The following is an 18,078-nucleotide window of genomic DNA, read 5'->3' on the forward strand; positions in this document are numbered from 1 at the left end:
ATTTAATGCGTTTCCCTCTTATGCTGGTCGGGTTTTCCAAATATGTGGTTGAGAACACAATTTGAGTGTTCTTTCTTCACGAAACTGAAAATAGTCCGAAGACAAACTTTAAGCATATGCGTTTGCATTACCCAGAAGCTAACAGAATCAGCCATGGCGGGCCCTCAAAATCCATGTCGCTAACACTATTTCTTTACTTGCTCTTCATCCCTTTTATCCTCAATTCCTTTATATCAATCCTCACTTTCACTTCAAAATCGTTTATCATCGCTGTTAATACTTTATATTAGACTTCACTTGTATCCAAAGCTATCGCAAAGCCCATTTGTCAGAGATGTCATCGAAAGACACCCTTCCTCTGTTCCTCCACGATCTCAAAGACTCTGGACAGTACAGTGACCTCAAGATTGAGTGTGAAGGAGAAGAATTCCATGTGCACAAAGCCATCGTCTGTTCCCAGTCTGAGATCCTAGCTCATAAATACAAAGACGCGTCTGAGGTGAGGCGATACTTCTATTACTCCGCCATACGGAGCCGATAATAATCCTGCAGGGTGCTGCTGAGGCAGTCATTCAGATCGAGGGATATGATACAGCGACAGTGAAACTGATGATTGAGTTCCTATACTTCGGAGATTATGCGATTCCTGATAAAGGTACGAGGACATGTAAAATCCTCGGTCATTTATCTCTGCTAACACACGATTGACTAGAACTACCTCAAGAGAGTGAGCTAAGCATCTCGGCAGACACTTCAAAGAAGCCCACTACAGCGGAAAGACTGCGCCCCCATATCTACGTCTACTATATTGCGGACGAATGCCAATTGCAAGACCTGAAGAACAAGGCAGCAAATCACATAGAGTCCGCGACTAAAATGGCTTGGAATCCGAAAGGATTCGTCGAGTTCGTCAAGGAAGTGTTCGAAAAAGCTGATGCAACGATACGTCAAAAGCTATCTAAACTTATTAGTGAACATATTGACGACTTTGGCCAGACCGAAGTGCTGGAGAAGCTCATCGATGACGATCTGAGCAGATGCGTGATCATGGCCATGAAGGCAAGGTATGAGTGGACGCAGCCACAGTTGATGGTTACTCAGGAATGCCTGATAACAACGAACAGAACAGTGGAGAGTTTGAAAGCACAGGTCGAGGTGCTGCAGAAGAAGATCAGTAATATGAAGGCTGGTGTAGAGCAAGGCCACAAACTGCTTCATGACACAACGACTTGCCGCCATTGCGGTATGATGTTTCTTGGCCGGCTTGTATGCAAAGGTGCTTTTGAAGATGGCTATTTTCTACGTTGCAGTCGATGCCGAACCAAACATCATTAGGTTGGCCCACTGACTTCATCCTTGCATACAAAATTATTGTTGCTAACGTGTAGGAGAAACAGATAATGATACTTATTTGCATACATGCCCCAGATGCCCCTGACGCCTTTGACTTTTGAACTTCTCTAGAGTCAGCACTTTGCTTCCTGCCTGATCACGAGCAGCCATTTGGCGCTTGTCAGATGTAGTTGTGAGAAAGCAGGACGATTGGTGCTGACGGCCATCATCATTCGCATCGCCAGGCCATGTTATTGCAGCGAAATGGATAGTTTAGCAGCATTTCACATTGGCGTTTTTCGTCAAACGAAGACCACCGGTGAGGATAGCATGATTCTGATAGAGAACGACTTGAATCGGGCGATGATCATGGAAACCATCTTATCAGTGTACGGCAGCCTCTGGATTGTCTAGACGCTTTGAGAATAGGGAACGGGAACCTTAACACTATGTCTCCTGATAAAACAAACCTCGATATTCAATTAAGATTTCCTTGACTAGGTAGTTCATTGGACCGGGAGCTCTATAGCTCATTATCAACGAGATTTCTCTTGGATTTTCAGCTGTCCATTGGATAACCATCCATATTGTGGCCCAAGCCAACAGGAACGCTTATCAGTTGGCCACCCCCGATCGCTACCACTCCGCACGATAATGCAACCCAGGAGCTATTAGTGTTTTCCCTAAATTAGCGCCGCACAAATCCATGACTACAATAGGGTGCGAGGATTATCTATCCCGCTGGTGTGATTTGATCTCCTGCTGTTTCCCTTTCAGGATAGCGCACTGACTGCTGCTTGGCTTATCGTCCTTCAATTCTGTCTATAGATATCTCTACTAGCACGCTTTTCGAATACTGCACCGACTTCACTAAAAAATAAGTTTTATCTAGAACAATGTTAGGACTCTGGTGTGCTGCTATTGTTATTCTTCTTGTTTTTCTTCATCAGCGGTTGTCGAGTCCAATTTCTAAACTCCCTGGCCCTTGGTATACCAAGTTGACAAGTCTGGTTATCAAGTACCATGAGTTTTCGGCTAGCCGTCGTGTATTTATCCATCAGCTGCACAAACAGTATGGCACTATTGTGCGGATAGCACCCAACGAGGTCTCCTTTGCATCTTTGGATGCCATTCGAGAGATTTACGCGTCAGGCGGCAGTGGCTATGATAAGACGGAATTATATGACCTCTTTCGCCAGTTTGGGATCAAGTAGGTCCTACATCTTTGGTGTTTTTCACATACTAATCTGTCTCAGGACCATGTTCTCTACACTCGACAAGCAGACGGTAGGCTACTATCAGTAGAATTAGGCCTCATCGACTGATCATTCAAAGCACAGTGAGCGAAAGCGACAATTAGCCGATCGATATGCCATGTCCAATATTCTGCGAGAACATCATGTGTCAGCGATCCGAGATAGCGCTAAAGCTTTTGTATCCAAGTGTGCTTCTGTCGCGAAAAGTGTGGATGTCTATGTATGTAAGAAATCCAGATCATACTAGGCCATGCTAACTTGCATAGGTCTATCTACATTGCTATGCGCTTGACTGCGTAACACACTTCATGTTCAGCCCTAGCGGATTGAAGTCTCTCACCAATGAAAATGATTTTGAGCTGATGGAGGAAATGACATACCATAACAGCTTACAGAGTATGTTGCTTTCTGTGCGATAAAGGACCTACTAACGGATATAGAAAACCTACTTCCTTACTACCTGCCACATCTCGCTCCATACTTCCCTTCTTGGCTACTACCCCGTCGGGCCCCTAAATCCAACGCATACGTCCATAGAGTCACGGCCCAGACAAGCCCAGACGAGTACAGTCTCCTTGCTCGTCTCTTGCGCAAGGATTCGTCCATTTCCAAGGCACAAGCCGCAGCAGAATGCAAAGACCACATGGCGGCAGGAATCGACACAACAGGCGATGGCTTGTGCTTTTTGATGTGGGAGTTGTCGCAACCGCACAACTTTCGATTCCAAGACCGTCTTTATGAGGAGCTTCACTCAGCACCAGAAGGTACGCACATTGATCGATTACCGTACCTCGATGCTGTAATCAAGGAGGCCTTGCGCTGTGCGCCGCCAATTCCTATGTCATTCCCTCGTTATGTGCCTAGTGGTGGTAGAACAATTGACGGGACCTTCATCCCCGAGGGCACCATCGTCAGCTGCCAGCCGTATACTGTACATCGGCTGGATGAGAAGGTTTTCCCCGAACCGGATCTGTTCAACCCCGATCGCTGGATGGAGGAAGATGGCATCAACGAGCGCAACCGATTGTTTTTCGCCTTTAGCACCGGAGGGAGAGGGTGCACTGGAAGAAAGTAAGTTTCTTCTAATATATTCGTGAATCAAAGTCTAACTCTCGAAAGCCTGGCGACTGTTGAGATGAAGATCCTCCTCCAAGAAGTTTATTCTCGGTTTCAGACGACGGTAGCTCCGGACATGACTAGCTCAATGGAGATCGACGACCAAATCATCTCGTCTCGACCGAAGGGACAGAAGTGCAAGCTTATTTTTACTCCTCGTGAGATATGAGATCAATTTACAGAAGGCATAAGGAGATGAAGTCCATGCATTTGGCATCGCCACATCATTGGGGTTTATCCCAACGCAGGCACGGACAGCCGTGAGGGGTGGAGTTATCCGGTCCGCTTTTGATGCGGGGTAAGCAGATCGCTAGGAGATGAAGTCAGAAGTAGCCATCAATGAATTAAATTATCGGCTGTTTGCACCGGCATTTACTTCGAAAAGACTATAAACTTTATGTTCACTGTATCATTGGTAATTGGTACCAAATACAGAGCTGAGAGAACCGAGGTTTGGCTTCCAAAAAGCAACCGTCTGCATCTTCTATAAGTACCAGCTACATTATCGACAACAATCCAGCATAATGGCTGTCAATCAGGATCAATTTAAATTATATCCATTTATAACTCAATAACAGCCTCGTCAATACCATGCACATATCTTCCCTATCAAACTGGGCCACGGTAGCCCTCCAGGCCCTTCTTCTATTTTCTCCCAACATTCCCGTAGCTTCCTCCTCACCATCTCCCCCAGAACTATCATTTCTATACACAGCCTACGTCGAATGCGAATCAAGTCTCATGAGCTCTCCCGGGCCTCACGGTGTGCGACGTACAATTCCAATCGTGGGTGGGAACTTCACTGGTCCTAATCTATCCGGTAGCCTACATCCCGTATCCCATACCTTCACATCAGTTACTAACATCCTTTAACAGGCAAAATCCTCGACGTCGGCGCCGACTGGGGCCTAGTAGATCCCCAAACCGGCATCTTCAGCGCAGACACCAGATACAACTTCCGGACCGATGATGGAGAGAATATCTTCCTTCAGACGTCTGGGCCGAAGTCGCCCAGTGGACAGCTACATCTGAGACTGGTGTTTGAGACGGGTAGTCGCAAGTATTACTGGTTGAATAATGTTGTTGGTATGTGGGGTTCTGCAGCGTATAGAGAGGAAGGGATTCCAATGAATGTGGTATGCTAATGTGATGAGTAGCTATTGGTATTCTTACCAATGTGGCCGAGACGGCTAATACTAGTCTGCTCAGGATTGATGCTTGGAATGTGAGTTGATTGGAATGATTCTTGGTTGTTTGTGGGGTGCTAACGAAGGGTTGAATGCAGATGGCTACGGATTGGAATTCGACGAGTTTTGTGGATCCAACTACGACTACTACTTCTGACTGAGAATGCCTGGATATGTCGGGAGATTATTACGGGGATTTTGGTATATTCATTGAGTCAGCTGGGAAATAAGGTCAACCGAAGAAGAATTGCCGTCATATTCTGTTTTGGCTGTATATCCATGAGGAAGGAAATACACGGAGGTTCTGTAACCTGAAATCATTGCTTCACTTCTATAGCATAAACTACCGAGTATGTGCATTAAGATGCTTTATCTAGACGTAACAACTGGAATACTCTCCGCCGCGGAGCTGATATGGCAGTGTCGCCGAGTTCGGCGCTGCTCGGCCGGCGCCGTGCGGGGTAAGCCAGCGATAGCGTCGAACTACTCAGTCTAGCCGACACACTCAACCAAGGTCCTCATATGTGTCATTCTCTTCCCTCGTTAACTAACTGCACCCTCTTACTCCTGAAGCTCTACTTTCTACTGTTCATAACAAAAATCATACAATGGCTGCTGAAAACCCTCCCTCGCAGAGCCGTCTCTCGACGCGGATTTCCATCCGCTGGGTCCCCGAGCCCGCCTTCGAGAATACCGACACGATAGTCATGTCGGTCGCAGGCTGGTACGTCGACCTGCGCGTTGACAAGGCTTCCGGGGATATCGACTGGGCTATTGCAGGCCAGAGAGTTGTCGATGATGCGGACTCCAGTATGATCACTTCCAGTTGATTTTGTTCGTTGAGAGACTAACGGTTATAGGTCGGGTGTCGTTCACCCATGAACTCGACTCTAGGAACTCGTTTGACGCGGTTGACTGCGGTACATTCTCCGCTCTTCCTAATGGCGATGATCTTGAGAAAGGTGAAATGCCTCGTGCCGACCTACCTGGCTCCCCGATCGCAGAGTATGAGGAGGTCTGGCGTGAGTTGAAATTCCGGGAGGGACCGGAGGGCCACAATACGGGTGTTTCGTGGGTTCTTGAATCGAAGCAGAAACCCCTAGACGAAGGGGAGGAAGCCGAAGTGGAGAGGACTTTCCTTGGGAGGGTTTGGGGTACGTACTTGGCTCTGCGCCAGGTTCAGATACATACTCGTCCCAGAGGTTCTTCTACGACGGTCGTTAAATCGGGACAAGAAGTCAGTGCTAGGAGGGAAGAATGGGACTCTGCTTCCGGTTGGCAGCTCAAGTACTCCATCGGTCCCGCCGGAGCTCAGCTACCATCTACGACTCAAATTCTCGAGGATAGCTCGTGGCAAATTGGCCAGACAGTTATACTTGCAGGAAAAGACTACATCGTCAGAGGGTTCGAAAGAATAGTCTAAGGTGCGTCACGTTCGTCTATATACTCATTACTCTATATTATATACAAGTGATGGTTGCTTACAGCTCGTTGCTCAGGACGTAGCGGTAGCGAGCCTTGCCAGCGTCCATCTCCACAACGGCCTTGTTGGCGTCCTTCATAGAGCGCTCCTCGATCCAGGGCTGGACCTTCTTCTCGGCAGCCAGGGCAAGCATCTCACGGATCTCGTTGGGGCCTCCGATGAGGGAACCTCCCAGCTTGGCACGCTTGCCGATCAAAGCGAAAGCAGGGATCTCAAGGGCACCGTCCTCGGGAGCACCGACCTGGACGAAGCAACCGTCGAGGTCGAGCAGAGTGGCGTAGTCCACCATGGGCATCTGCAATACGTTAGCTTCAGTGGAATAATACAAATGCGGCTAAGGTGCATACCTTGGAGGAAGAGACGGTGGAGACAATGAGGTCGAGGGAGCGGGCGTTGTTCTTGGCCCAGTCGGCATCGTCATCGGTGGCGATGTAGGCATCAGCGCCGAGCTTCAGAGCATCCTCCTTCTTGTTGTTCTTGCGAGAGATGGCAACGACCTTGTCGGCGCCAAGGGCCTTGGCGAACATGATACCGAAGTGACCAAGACCACCAACACCAATGATACCGACACGCTTGCCGGGAGCGCAGCCGTAGTGTCTCAGGGGAGAGTACACGGTGATACCACCGCAAAGCATGGGCGCAGCCTGGGCGGAGGGGATGGCGTCGGGGATCTTGACGACGAAACGAGAGGGAGAGCGGTGGTAGAGAGAGTAACCGCCATAGGACTTGCCGCCGTTCTGGTAGACGCCATTGTAGGTGCCAACCATGGAGTGGCGGCAGTACTGCTCAAGACCAGAGGCGCACTCCTCGCAGTCACCGTTGCGGCCGCGGCAAGAGTCGCTCTGAGCTCCAACACCAACACGGTCTCCAACCTTGATATCACCCTCGGCCTGGGAGCCAACGCGAACAGCGACACCGACGATTTCGTGACCGACACAGCAGGGGTACATGGTGGGGCCCTACATCTTGTTAGCTTGCAGTCAAAGGATGGAGTGAACGAGCATGCATACCCAACCGCTTCTGAGAGTGTGCAAGTCGGATCCGCAGATACCGCAGTGGGTGACCTTGATGTCAACATCGGACTCCTCCCAGGGCTTGGGCTCGAACTCCTGCCAGACCATGTTGCCGACGGAGTTCTTGTCAAGGCCCATCCAGCCCTCGAACTTGTAATCAGAAGCAGCCATTTTGATTGAGTGTTTGGGTATGAAGATTATGATTATCCACAGAGTATGATTGTCGATTCCCCAGGGGTACTCCTGGCCTTTATATACGGATCACTTGCAACCAGGACAACGGGACAAGATTAGAAATCCAGCAGACTCTGGTCCACTTTTGATTCATGCGTGACGAGGGTGGAGACATGTTCCGTCCGAAGCCCATTCGATGACATACGATGATACGACAGTGATCTTGGGTCGACCCTGAATGGGCTACGACATCGGATTTACACGCCCCTTAATGGCCGGTAAGCGTACCTGAAAGCTTACCAGCGATCATACATCTGGCGCAGTTCGCCGCAATCGAAGACTTTTCAGCATGAAGCTTCCTGCCACGGGGCAACGGCATGGAATTTGGTTGAGGAGTTTCATTGGGTCCAGTTAGTAAGGGACCCATCGCATAGTGATGAGTTCCAATCTTCGGGATGGGGTTCCATGGACCTGATGCGCTAACGGCAGTCTGCTTACGGCCCACTCGTGTGCAGCGGAGTTAAGCATAAGATGCTGACAGGTCTTCCTTCACAACAATACAACGATGAATCGTCCATTTATCTGGAGGATCTTGATATACATCTTCAGTATATGATTACAATTCTAACATATCTCAATTTTTCGCCTTTCCGACCGTGAAAATGGCATCAATGGCTTTCTAGACGCGCCGGTGACCGACGATATCTCCGGCGCTTACACCCGCCGGCGTTAACAAAACGTTGGGCTAGTGCCGATCTTTCTCCGGCCACGGAAGGTGAGCCAGCCGCGGCATCCTGAGATTCCGGACTTCCAATTCCACGATTCGAAACTTCTAGAGCCTGAGCCTGAGCCTGAGCCACCCGAGCGGTCAGCCCGTGGGATTGCTGTCAGCGGGCCGCCACATGCTCTTCCGCTGTGTTCTCCAATAATAGTGTATTTGTGGTATGGCTGAAAAGCTTGTTGTTCCCTATTTATTGGAAACTAGCCACTGAAAAACTTAGTTTGGACTAAGGCGGACTGGAATGCTCTGTGACATCATTCTCGTCCGATAAGTGCTGGGCCGGAGATATCCGTCGCACTCCAGATGGAGTCAGTCAAGCTGACGGCTGACAGCGTTAGCTACGAGCCGAGTCTGGGGTTACTGTTCGATGGATGACAGACTGGATGATTTGTGGCCACTTGCCAGTATGTTCTAGACGATCGCCGATGCTAAGCCGTGGGTAGTGGATTTGGAGGTATCAGTAGTAATAATATAACTCTGCTGCTACAAGGCCAGTATGTCTGCACAGAATAACTTATACATACGTCCATCACGTAGTAGTCCCCAATGAATCCCTCATCAAACCATTATCTCCACCCTCATTCAATAACAGTAACCCCATCAAACGATACAATAGATAGTAGTCACCAACATCCCCAGCTTACCAACTTACTAGTAGTTCCCAACAACCACCGCCTCCCTCACCAGAAAATAATGCGTCGTCGGCTCAGTCCCTCCAAACTGCTCATACTCCACCGTAATCTCATCCACAACCCTGAACCCATGATTCAAATACACCTTCAACCCCGCCGGCTCAGACATCACATACGTCTTGATGCCGTATTGATCCGCCACCCGTAGTCCACTCTGCACAAGCATACTTCCTACCCCTTGTCTCCAGTAGTCGGGGTGAGTGGTGAGGTATTCCAAAGCTGTACACAGAACTAAATTAGTAATCTAGCATCTTTTCCAAATATATATCAATATAGAAATAAAATCATCATCAATAAGTAGGATAAAATGATGAGATAGAGATAGAAGAAACCATACTTACTTAATACTTCCCCACCCCCCACCACACCCCTCAACACCCTCTCCTCTACCTCCTCTAACGGATTCCCTCGAAACTCTAGTAACCCATCGCTTTTCATTCCCTTGACTCTGCCCTTTTCGTCGCTTCCGAGATCATACATCTTTTTGAATTGTTCTTTCTCCTGGGCAGATGGCTCGGGTACTTGTGCAGACGGCCATACATCGTCTCGATTGGAGAGAGAGGGAGGGAGAGTCCATCGCGCGTAGCCGATTACTCTCTCTTTATTACCTTCGTCAGTATGCTCCGCGTTCTTGGGTCCAGTTCCGGGGGTAGAGGCTGTGGTAGTGGTAGTGACGACTTCATGCCTCCGGACATCCCGCGCTGTACTCAGCGTATGAGGGAGACGGGACTCAGTCGAGGAAATGATGGATGATGGAGTGGTGGAGGGGGTGAAGAGGAAGGCCCAGTGTGGGTCTGTGAGGCGAGAGAGGATCATGGTTTCTGCTAGGGTGCGGGAGTGGGAGGGGTGGGCGGGGTGGAGGGTGAATTCTTTTGGTGGCATTGTGGTGGGTTTTATGTAGATGGGGATCATGGTGATTGTTCTGTATATCTGGTTATGTTTTGACTATGTTGTGATTGCCGTGTTTGATGTGGGTGGTGGGTGGTGGTACACAGTGGTTTGTATAGGAAGGGTTTTGGATAAAGACAGGTGGTCTTTGGGATACGATGATGATGCTTATCGGGTGGTGATATTGCAGGATTGTCGGTGTGGTGCTTTGTCCATGGTAGTGCTTATTTTAAGGATGATCTATGAGGTGAAGGTGGTGGGTGTAGAGATATTTACTCTGATACTTAGTAGTAAATAATTTGGTTCCAATTATAGTAGATGGCTCGTCTGCGATATAGTATAAATACATTAGTTGTGCTCCGTACTCTTGAGCCTGGTTGTTTGTTTGTACATCAAGTACATGTGTCAAGTGGTAGAGGATATCTAACTGTATTGCCATTTGTAATCTGGCTAGTGCTTATTTCTATGGCTACCAATGGTGTTGTAGATATTGTCAAGGTGGAGTAAGTCTGATGACGCTAAGCTAGAGATAAGAGCCGATGAGCATTGCCTGAATCGTACACCTGACGCGTCAGACACTGCGATGTAGGGTTTACTACAGACTATTTGTCCAAAATCTACGCATAGGTCGCGAACAGATTGAGCTAGTAGATGCTTGTCACTTTGATGAGGTGCATACGTTATACACAGTAACAATCTCAATATTAGAATGCCCGACAGCCGTGCCAGGTATCGTATCTTCTCAACGGCAGCTTGGGAAGCTCTGTGTGGTAAGATTATATTATAAATTATGTATTACTGTACAACGAATAACAATAAACGCATGCTGAAAGCATCACTCCTGCCGCATCTTCTTCCCTCGGGGACCGGCAACCGTTCCCATTAAGACTACAACTAGTTAGTCAAGAACACTGACAAGGATAAAAGGGTACTTACTATCCCAATGCTTGAACGAGCTAGAATAATTACCCCGGAAGTACCGATGGTGATCGTCATGCCAGTCTGATCCTCCCCACAGCGGGAAGATCCGTCTAAGACTCCAGGGAAAATCGTATCCAGAGTGCGCGTCGATGGCCTGGAACTGACGCAGAGCCACCCAAGCCAGCACAGTCATCAAATGCACCTCGCCAGTGAAGGAGCCAAGAACCAAAGGGGGTCCAATCGTGCCCAAGCCAAGAAGCATGGTCTCCCACGGGCTGGCATACTCCGCCGTCAAACCGAACGGCGCAGCGTATTGATGGTGCACCCGGTGGATGGCACGATAAAGAGGGCCCCAGTGGAAGGCACGGTGGAGCCAGTAGTGATACGTATCTTCGACGAAGAAGAAGATTGTGATTTGAATGGCGAGGGTTTTAAGGTCCGGAAATGGAAGGGCGTATTTGAGGCCAAAGAGCTCCATCATCGGGTGGAACAGGACTATCATAGGCATTTCCACAATAAAGTGAATAGCAAGGATATATTTCACACAACTCCATTGTTCTTTTGCTGATGGGGGTGCCTTCTTGTCCTGAATCTTGAAACGATGAAAGAGTGTCGGTAGAGCGTCGGCGATTATCCACGGGATGCAGCGGGCGAAGTAGAGGATTTCGTGAGCAAGGAAGGTGATGATGCCTGTCGGAGTTAGTAGGTAACAGAAAAAATACATTGAAGTGCGTACCAGTTGCGATAATGTCATTATCCCAGTAAGCATAGTGTGTCCACCACGCCTTCTCCAGAAAAGACAGTTTCGGGTTTTGACTCGCCAGGGCATAGAGTTCGGGATATGTTGCCGCCGCCGGTGGCGCAAAGGTCGAGTTCATGTTGAACTCCATGTTAGTGTACAAGCTTGAGTACATGCCCTCATCCGCGCTTGACAATAAAAATAAGCGCTTCTAAAATCGAGTATATGTACTCTGAGTACTGTTGGTGACTTCCAGCCCTGGTGGGTACTATCCGGATGGTCTGATCCGGCACACCACTCGGATGCCGGGCTCGATCGACTGACCAGACCCCGGGCTAATTAATCATCCAACAATTCAATTTCCGCCCCGCTGACTGGCTCCCCAGATTTAGCTAAGCCCTCGTTAATCCTTTGAGACAAATCTCATACCATACCAGCCGGGATCTGGATTCGTAGGCTGCCGTGTTGGCTAGCCACTAGTGGTGCCTTTGACCTCAACGCCACACAGCATCATGCACAGACCTCAGGGGTGAGGTCGAACGACGCCGGATGCCTGGATCCCCGGATGATGGTCCAGTAAGCTAGCTAGGAGACACCTTCCGTACGAGATCGGCAACAGAAGATTCCGGTATGCACCCCAGGCTTTGATCCATAAAGGTTGTGCCAGGAGAGCTCTTTCCTAATGTCTCAAAATCCCTCATGTTGCCACTCGCGTGAATGAAGTTGGTGACTAGCAAATTGTGACGTTGTGGAGTGAGGGATAAAGAGCTCAGCCTTGTCGGTTACTTTAGGCTCGTCGTAAATCCAATAACAGCGACCGACTCAGACCTGCGAGCTTCTTTAGGAGCCTAAAGTTCACATGCATCGATGCCAGAGCCAGCTAACAGCGGGTTCATGTCTCATTCAGATCCTAATTTGGCGACAGTCCATACACGACAACTTCCCACATCGCAGCCTGTTGTCGCGCCAGGCCCCAGTGCCCAAAACGTCTCAATAGTTCAATAAAATGACACAGCATGCTGGAATGCATGGGCTTTGGCCCCCACATTCCGGGACCATTGACCTCCGCGAGTATCCTTTCACAATTAATACCCGCGTGCTTGAGTTCTGGAAAGTCGAAGGCATTCCGTGTGACATCTGTGTGATCGGCTATATCCTTGAACTGAAGATAGCAATAGAGTACCAATATAGCTCGATGTAGAGACCGAGGCGCGTGGATTGGTGGCTCCTTCGCTATAGGCAGACTCTCCAGGCAGCGGAAGGTGAGTACTGCATGGACAACGCACCGGCAGCCATCTCGCGAATTTGCCCAGGCTCGAGCGTAGCACACGTGCCTCTGTGACTCTTCATGCCCCTCACGCCCAACTGCAAGTTCCAAGCGATCAAAATCCACCAGGGAGGAGAGAAATGTGACGTGCCACAGCGCTCTCAGGCAGAAGTTATCAGGGCCAACGGAAGAGCTTCTCTGGGTAATATTATTGCAGTAGAACTTCTCGAGCACACTTTGCCGTGAAGGTAATGCGGAGTAATCACCAGACATACGGGCATCACATACAGATCCTGCAATCTCCTCCAGGGCAAAATATTCTTTAAAGCTGTTTTGTTTGGCCATCGAGTCCGAACGAACATGGGAACTTAGTTGTCGGGTTAAACTACGACTCCAGTCTGCTGCTGTTGGCGCGGTCCAGATTTCATCGTCAGAGATAGAGGACCTCAGCGACGGGCGTCTCATGTAGGGTTCTGAAAGAAACAAATCCGCAAACTCGCTATCCAGTATGGCCAATCCTGCTATGAGGCTAGACACGGTCAGTCGGGACTCGGTGAATGCTTGGGTAGTCTAACCGGCGTTGCTCTTCTTTGGCAACCCATTTAGTCCACGCTCCCTCTGGGTCGCGTTCGATTTCCTCTCTTTCAATCTCGCATGTCGACTGGTGACTGCGAAGCACCCGAATTCTCCGGACCCACTGGCTAAATTAGATTTTCGAAAGTCTACCACAGGGCAAGCATACCGTAATTATGGTATTATGAAAAACCTGAATCAGCAGGAGATGTCTACGCTTCTTCTCTATGTCAGACGATAAGACCCATTGGTTGATGTTGACATACTTACTCCGCTCAAATAACCAAACACCTGGCCTATCAAACCCGCCTGAGACATGGACCGTACTTCAGGCTCTCCTTTTCCAATGTATGTTTCCCACTAGGAACATTAATACAAGGCACTTCCCATTCACTAAGGAACAACCTAACTTACGGATGCTAGTATAGCTTTGTTGAGTGTTTCAAAAATCCTGGTGCCACAAGAACTACCATGTCTGGAGCCTAGAAACAGACTACCGATTGAGCAAATTGAAAGCAACAGCAAAGCGTTTGCAGTTGAAGGTCGGAATGTTGGCGCATGGACTACGGGAAATATGGGATGGAATTTAGCAAAGTACATTTGTATGCACATATTCTGGAAATGTCAGTTACGCAGAGGAATATGTCATCAAGCACATACTAGGAAGTCCGTCGATGGCAAGGGATCTGTTGGAACGCGATATTGTAGACGCTCAGTCAAACCTTGTCGGTATGGCTCATCAACGTTTGCTCGTGATTCTCGATCTGGCAATCCATGCTCTGTACCTGGCGCCTCGGGGTGCGTGAACCAGTGACGACAAACTATGTCTTCGAACTTCTCAGTGCCATTTGGTAGACTTTCACCTGTCTGCAGGAGCGGGTCGCTTATCGGGCCCATGGTTGCCGAGTTCTGCAACAACGCTGGTAGGTTGGTTGATGCAATAATGGCAGCATTCAATGCATTGATATCAAAGTCATCAGTAGCGAGCCAAGTGGGAATCTGCGTCATGCTCTCAAGTGTCCAATCATAGGCCTGGCACTGTAAGTTCTCATTCAATGCATTGTCCGGTGGACTTAGGGAACTTGGACAGCCACTGGGAGAGCTGGCTGCCGGCCCCGGCTGCTGTGAAACCCGTTCGTATGCCTTGTCAACTGTCGAGCTATTTCCGTTGGCTTCTAGCATCGTAAGATACTCGCCTTTTTCGGCACTTGAAGAAAAAGGAAACGTAGTTACATTTCCGGGTTCTGGATGGTCAAACGATGACGATGGCGGCGTATCTAATACTATAGGCGGCGTTCGCAGTGGATCCAAAGCAATGCCTTCATCTAACCTGGGCGCGGCACAGAGGGTATTATCAACTTTGGAATTTCGGGCAGGCGTTGGCTGCTCCGGAAGCCTGGGCTGCTGGGGACTATCCTGTCCGTGATTACGTGCATGTCGCAGAAGGGAGTCACTAGATCGTCAGTCTAAGAGCTATTGCCCAATACTGATGATAGCATACTGGCGACTGAAAGATTTACCACAAACAGAACAAAGAAATGGTCTCTCCTTTGTGTGGGTTCTGATATGGCGCGAAAGATGATCCTCCTTGGTGAAGGACTGAGAGCACCAAGGACAGCTCCGTTGCTTTCTGTTGCGAGGTCGACTTGGGGGCATGTTGGCAGCCAATTGTGAACCAAACTTCACTCGTTATCGATCGGTTGTCCCACGTCTAGCATGACAAGCATGGCTGGAGTGTCTGGGGGTGGGGAGGGACCATTATCACCCACTGCTAGTGATGTTGGGGGGGTTGGAGTCTTCAGAAACTAGTCGAGTACTCGTGATCAACGCAGGCACAAGCTGCTGCCTGAGGTTCCCCCTCGGCGTCCCGCTGGTCCCACCGGCTTTACGGCTTTCCCCTCATCCTCTCTTCTTCCCCCCAACGAAATCTCGGGAGATCAACATTTATGCCAACATGGCTCAAGGGTTCCAAAGCAGCCTATTTGTGGCTTATTGCTTCCTCCCCTACGGTGTACAACAACAGGTCATGCAGGTTGACCTTCAGCGCCAGGTCCCGCCGGCGCCGGCTGTTCCTCCCCCATAAGCGGCCTCCACCCCTTGCCACGGCTTTATCAATCCCTGGTCAACAGCTTTATTTCGATCCACGGTGAGACCTGACGCAGACAAATACCTAAGCATAATGAATCAGAAAGACTGGGAAACGACTGATGTCGTTATATGTGGATGTGGTCCTACGGGCGCCCTGTTATCCGCTTATCTCGGTCGCGCCGGTGTCCACAATGTGGTACTGGAGAAGGAGCCGACAATCACCACTGATCCGCGTGGGATAGCCTTGGATGACGATGGAATTCGTTACCTACAGGGCCTGGGTCTGTACGACTCTATCTATACCAAGATAGGCACCTGTGAGTCTCCCTACCGCCACCATACTCGGGAGACTAACAAGCCGATCAATCAGCCATGGGAAGATTCAATTTCGTCAGTGGGACCGATTGCGATATGCACAAAGCTCCGATTCTGGCAATGGACTACAACATAGTGGGCTCTATCAACTCGCTTTAATGTGTACCCACTGACGATGTGAAGATCGCAGGAGCGACAGGCCATGTCGGCTTCATAGGCCATAAACAACCCGTCCTCGAGAGCCACATCAGGGACTGCATGCCTTCATCCCATTGCTCCTTACGATGCAACGCGACTGTCATTCGTCTGGAAGAAGACGAAGACTGGACTTATTGTACATACCGTACCGCGGCCGGAGAAGAGCACAGTCTTCGAGCAAGATTCTTCGTGGGCGCGGACGGGAAGACAGGTTACACGCGCAAGCAATATCTGGAACCGCGAGGCGTCATCTTAGAGAAATTCCATGAGTCAATTAACCAACTCTTCTGGGAATTTCCGTTGCTGACAAGACAATAGAGCCTTCTATGAGGAAACTTGGGTAGCATTGAACTGGCGAATCACCTTACCAACACCCCAGTCGCATCCCAGCTTCCCACTGTGGAAGCGAGGTTACTCACCAGAGCAGGTGTATGACCTATTCTTTCCGCCTGAGTTTCGATTTCTTTGCAATCCGAACAGACCAGCTGTTGCTGGGCGCTTTGGCCTCCCAGCTGACAGACTGTGGCGGTTCGAGTATATCATCCACAAAGGCGAAGATGGATATGTGATGGCTAGTCCAGAAGAAATGCGACGCGTTGTTTATCCCTACATCACACACAGGGGCAGTCGATACCAGTATGTCTATCTTCCTATTGCCCGGAGACAATAGCTGACCGCGCAGGCTCGCTGGAGACGTACAGTTTCCTGAAGATTGCATCGAAGTACTCCGCTGTCGCCCGTTCACATTTTCGTCGCGGACCTGCAACATATGGGCGAAGGATCGAGTGATACTGTGTGGCGATGCAGCTCACGTATTTCCGCCCTGTAAGTCATAACCCTCTCCCTGCACGACCTGTGTTCTCATAAAAGGTCATTGCAGTTGGCGGGCAGGGTATCGTTTCCGGTTTCCGCGACGCAATATCACTCTCCTGGCGCCTAGCTATGCTCTGTCGCTACCACTCTAACCAGAAATCTCATCATGATGTCCTAAAGGCTTGGTATGAGGAACGTAAGCAACAGCTCAAGCTTTCGCTAGCAACAACGGTCGCGAATGGAGTTATGGTATGCGAAACTCATCCGCTGAAGATCTTTTTCCGAGACTGGTACATCTGGTTCCTCCAGTTCTTTCCCAGCTGGAGACGACAATTACAGCACGGTCGCAGAAATGCTGCGATATTCCGATACAAACATTCCAGCGGAATGCCTTTTATCCCAGATCTAAACGGTGGTCTATATCTTCCGCAAATATATTGTCGTCGAACAGAGGACGATGAGATACTTTTCACAGACGACGCAATTTACGGTTCAGATAATACCACCTCTCTCTTCCGCTTATTTGTATACGTGCAGGACTCATCCGAGATCCCAGCTATCAAGCACGCCCTCGAGGGAATAGAAAATTGGTCCCGTGGCGAGTTCAGTGCAACCGACATCCCCTTTATTCTGGAAAACGGTGATATTGACCCAACGAGCTCATCTAAAGGAAGAAACATCTTCCGCGTCGCTACCGCAGACGAATTTGCCAAATCTCCGTTGTGTAGCGATCGTCCCAGGCCCTCGGATTACGACCCTTTCCTTTTAGGAAATAAAGTACAAGGGAAATATATCATTGTGCGGATGGACCGAACTGTCTTCGCATCTTGTGCGAACGAGGATCAATTAAGGGGCGCTGTGCAGATGATGTTGGGTTATCTTTACGGTGATACTACTGCTGAGTACTCGGCGAAGATATATAGTAGGATGTAAACGGGTTGAGGAAAGGATTGTCCGATAGTACTGAACCAGATCTCTACTCTTTTATTGACATTACACGTGTAAACACAAATGACTACCACATATCTATCTACATCCATAGTAAACATTGCCAAAAGTTTCACAAAAGTCTACATTGATGTGATCCTTGGTTGGGTTGGAGACACATATCGCACTCTGGAAAGTCACCTGACCGATGCATAGACCGGTCGCATCTACGCCAACAAGATTAGAAGGGGATTTTTGTACGAAATAGAGACGTGAGAAGCATTCCAGTAGAACAAAGCAATTTCATTTCTTTCA

The 18,078-nt window shown here is 49.2% G+C and overlaps 7 protein-coding genes across 7 annotated transcripts; 3 read left to right on the top strand and 4 right to left on the bottom strand.

The window, feature by feature from the left end:
- Positions 1-1,596: 1,596 nt before the first annotated feature.
- BO79DRAFT_269449 (cytochrome P450) lies at positions 1,597-4,039 on the top strand (the record flags this gene model as incomplete). Its single annotated transcript, XM_025687198.1, has 7 exons — positions 1,597-1,603; positions 2,236-2,542; positions 2,589-2,619; positions 2,668-2,808; positions 2,855-2,984; positions 3,029-3,659; positions 3,708-4,039. The coding sequence occupies 7 exons, from the start codon at positions 1,597-1,599 to the stop codon at positions 3,871-3,873; spliced, it is 1,413 nt and encodes a 470-aa protein (XP_025537944.1). The 3' UTR covers positions 3,874-4,039.
- A 1,384-nt stretch (positions 4,040-5,423) lies between these two features.
- On the top strand, positions 5,424-6,537 carry BO79DRAFT_31664 (uncharacterized protein). The gene is made up of 3 exons (XM_025689070.1): positions 5,424-5,701; positions 5,752-6,315; positions 6,391-6,537. The coding sequence occupies exons 1-2, from the start codon at positions 5,500-5,502 to the stop codon at positions 6,312-6,314; spliced, it is 765 nt and encodes a 254-aa protein (XP_025537945.1). The 5' UTR covers positions 5,424-5,499; the 3' UTR covers position 6,315; positions 6,391-6,537.
- On the bottom strand, positions 6,373-7,938 carry BO79DRAFT_288617 (NAD(P)-dependent alcohol dehydrogenase; the record flags this gene model as incomplete). Its single annotated transcript, XM_025688706.1, has 3 exons — positions 7,385-7,938; positions 6,722-7,333; positions 6,373-6,669 (listed from the first exon to the last, which is right to left on the bottom strand). The coding sequence occupies exons 1-3, from the start codon at positions 7,556-7,558 to the stop codon at positions 6,373-6,375; spliced, it is 1,083 nt and encodes a 360-aa protein (XP_025537946.1). The 5' UTR covers positions 7,559-7,938.
- Positions 7,939-8,844: 906 nt separating this feature from the next.
- BO79DRAFT_197774 (GNAT family N-acetyltransferase) lies at positions 8,845-9,916 on the bottom strand (the record flags this gene model as incomplete). The annotated part of the gene is made up of 2 exons (XM_025681294.1): positions 8,845-9,253; positions 9,376-9,916. 2 exons carry the CDS (start codon positions 9,914-9,916, stop codon positions 8,994-8,996), a joined length of 801 nt encoding a protein of 266 aa, XP_025537947.1. The 3' UTR covers positions 8,845-8,993.
- Positions 9,917-10,635: 719 nt separating this feature from the next.
- Positions 10,636-12,094, bottom strand: BO79DRAFT_176042 (sterol desaturase family protein). Its single transcript, XM_025679829.1, has 3 exons — positions 11,580-12,094; positions 10,859-11,533; positions 10,636-10,810 (listed from the first exon to the last, which is right to left on the bottom strand). Exons 1-3 carry the CDS (start codon positions 11,755-11,757, stop codon positions 10,758-10,760), a joined length of 906 nt encoding a protein of 301 aa, XP_025537948.1. The 5' UTR covers positions 11,758-12,094; the 3' UTR covers positions 10,636-10,757.
- Positions 12,095-12,142: 48 nt separating this feature from the next.
- Positions 12,143-15,197, bottom strand: BO79DRAFT_176044 (uncharacterized protein). Its single transcript, XM_025679830.1, has 7 exons — positions 14,924-15,197; positions 14,083-14,875; positions 13,837-14,037; positions 13,693-13,782; positions 13,592-13,642; positions 13,425-13,546; positions 12,143-13,378 (listed from the first exon to the last, which is right to left on the bottom strand). Exons 1-7 carry the CDS (start codon positions 15,076-15,078, stop codon positions 12,493-12,495), a joined length of 2,298 nt encoding a protein of 765 aa, XP_025537949.1. The 5' UTR covers positions 15,079-15,197; the 3' UTR covers positions 12,143-12,492.
- Positions 15,198-15,357: 160 nt separating this feature from the next.
- Positions 15,358-17,769, top strand: BO79DRAFT_197783 (putative monooxygenase; the record flags this gene model as incomplete). The annotated part of the gene is made up of 6 exons (XM_025681295.1): positions 15,358-15,827; positions 15,881-15,960; positions 16,009-16,292; positions 16,342-16,659; positions 16,706-16,848; positions 16,904-17,769. The coding sequence occupies exons 1-6, from the start codon at positions 15,602-15,604 to the stop codon at positions 17,767-17,769; spliced, it is 1,917 nt and encodes a 638-aa protein (XP_025537950.1). The 5' UTR covers positions 15,358-15,601.
- Between the last annotated feature and the right edge of the window lie 309 nt (positions 17,770-18,078).

This window comes from Aspergillus costaricaensis (genome assembly GCF_003184835.1).
Source record: "Aspergillus costaricaensis CBS 115574 unplaced genomic scaffold BO79scaffold_22, whole genome shotgun sequence".
Lineage (NCBI taxonomy): Eukaryota > Fungi > Ascomycota > Eurotiomycetes > Eurotiales > Aspergillaceae > Aspergillus > Aspergillus costaricensis.

Excerpts from the sequence above, each read along its gene's own strand:
- BO79DRAFT_31664 (XM_025689070.1), top strand. The coding sequence starts at position 5,500 with ATGGCTGCTGAAAACCCTCCCTCGCAGAGCCGTCTCTCGACGCGGATT. Across the intron at positions 5,702-5,751 it reads TGTCGATGATGCGGACTCCA|GTCGGGTGTCGTTCACCCAT; the intron begins GTATGATCACTT and ends TAACGGTTATAG.
- BO79DRAFT_176042 (XM_025679829.1), bottom strand. The coding sequence starts at position 11,757 with ATGTACTCAAGCTTGTACACTAACATGGAGTTCAACATGAACTCGACC. Across the intron at positions 11,534-11,579 it reads TAATGACATTATCGCAACTG|GCATCATCACCTTCCTTGCT; the intron begins GTACGCACTTCA and ends TAACTCCGACAG. Across the intron at positions 10,811-10,858 it reads CTCGTTCAAGCATTGGGATA|TCTTAATGGGAACGGTTGCC; the intron begins GTAAGTACCCTT and ends AACTAGTTGTAG.
- BO79DRAFT_176044 (XM_025679830.1), bottom strand. The coding sequence starts at position 15,078 with ATGCCCCCAAGTCGACCTCGCAACAGAAAGCAACGGAGCTGTCCTTGG. Across the intron at positions 14,876-14,923 it reads GGTAAATCTTTCAGTCGCCA|TGACTCCCTTCTGCGACATG; the intron begins GTATGCTATCAT and ends CTGACGATCTAG. Across the intron at positions 13,379-13,424 it reads GCCAAAGAAGAGCAACGCCG|CCTCATAGCAGGATTGGCCA; the intron begins GTTAGACTACCC and ends GACCGTGTCTAG.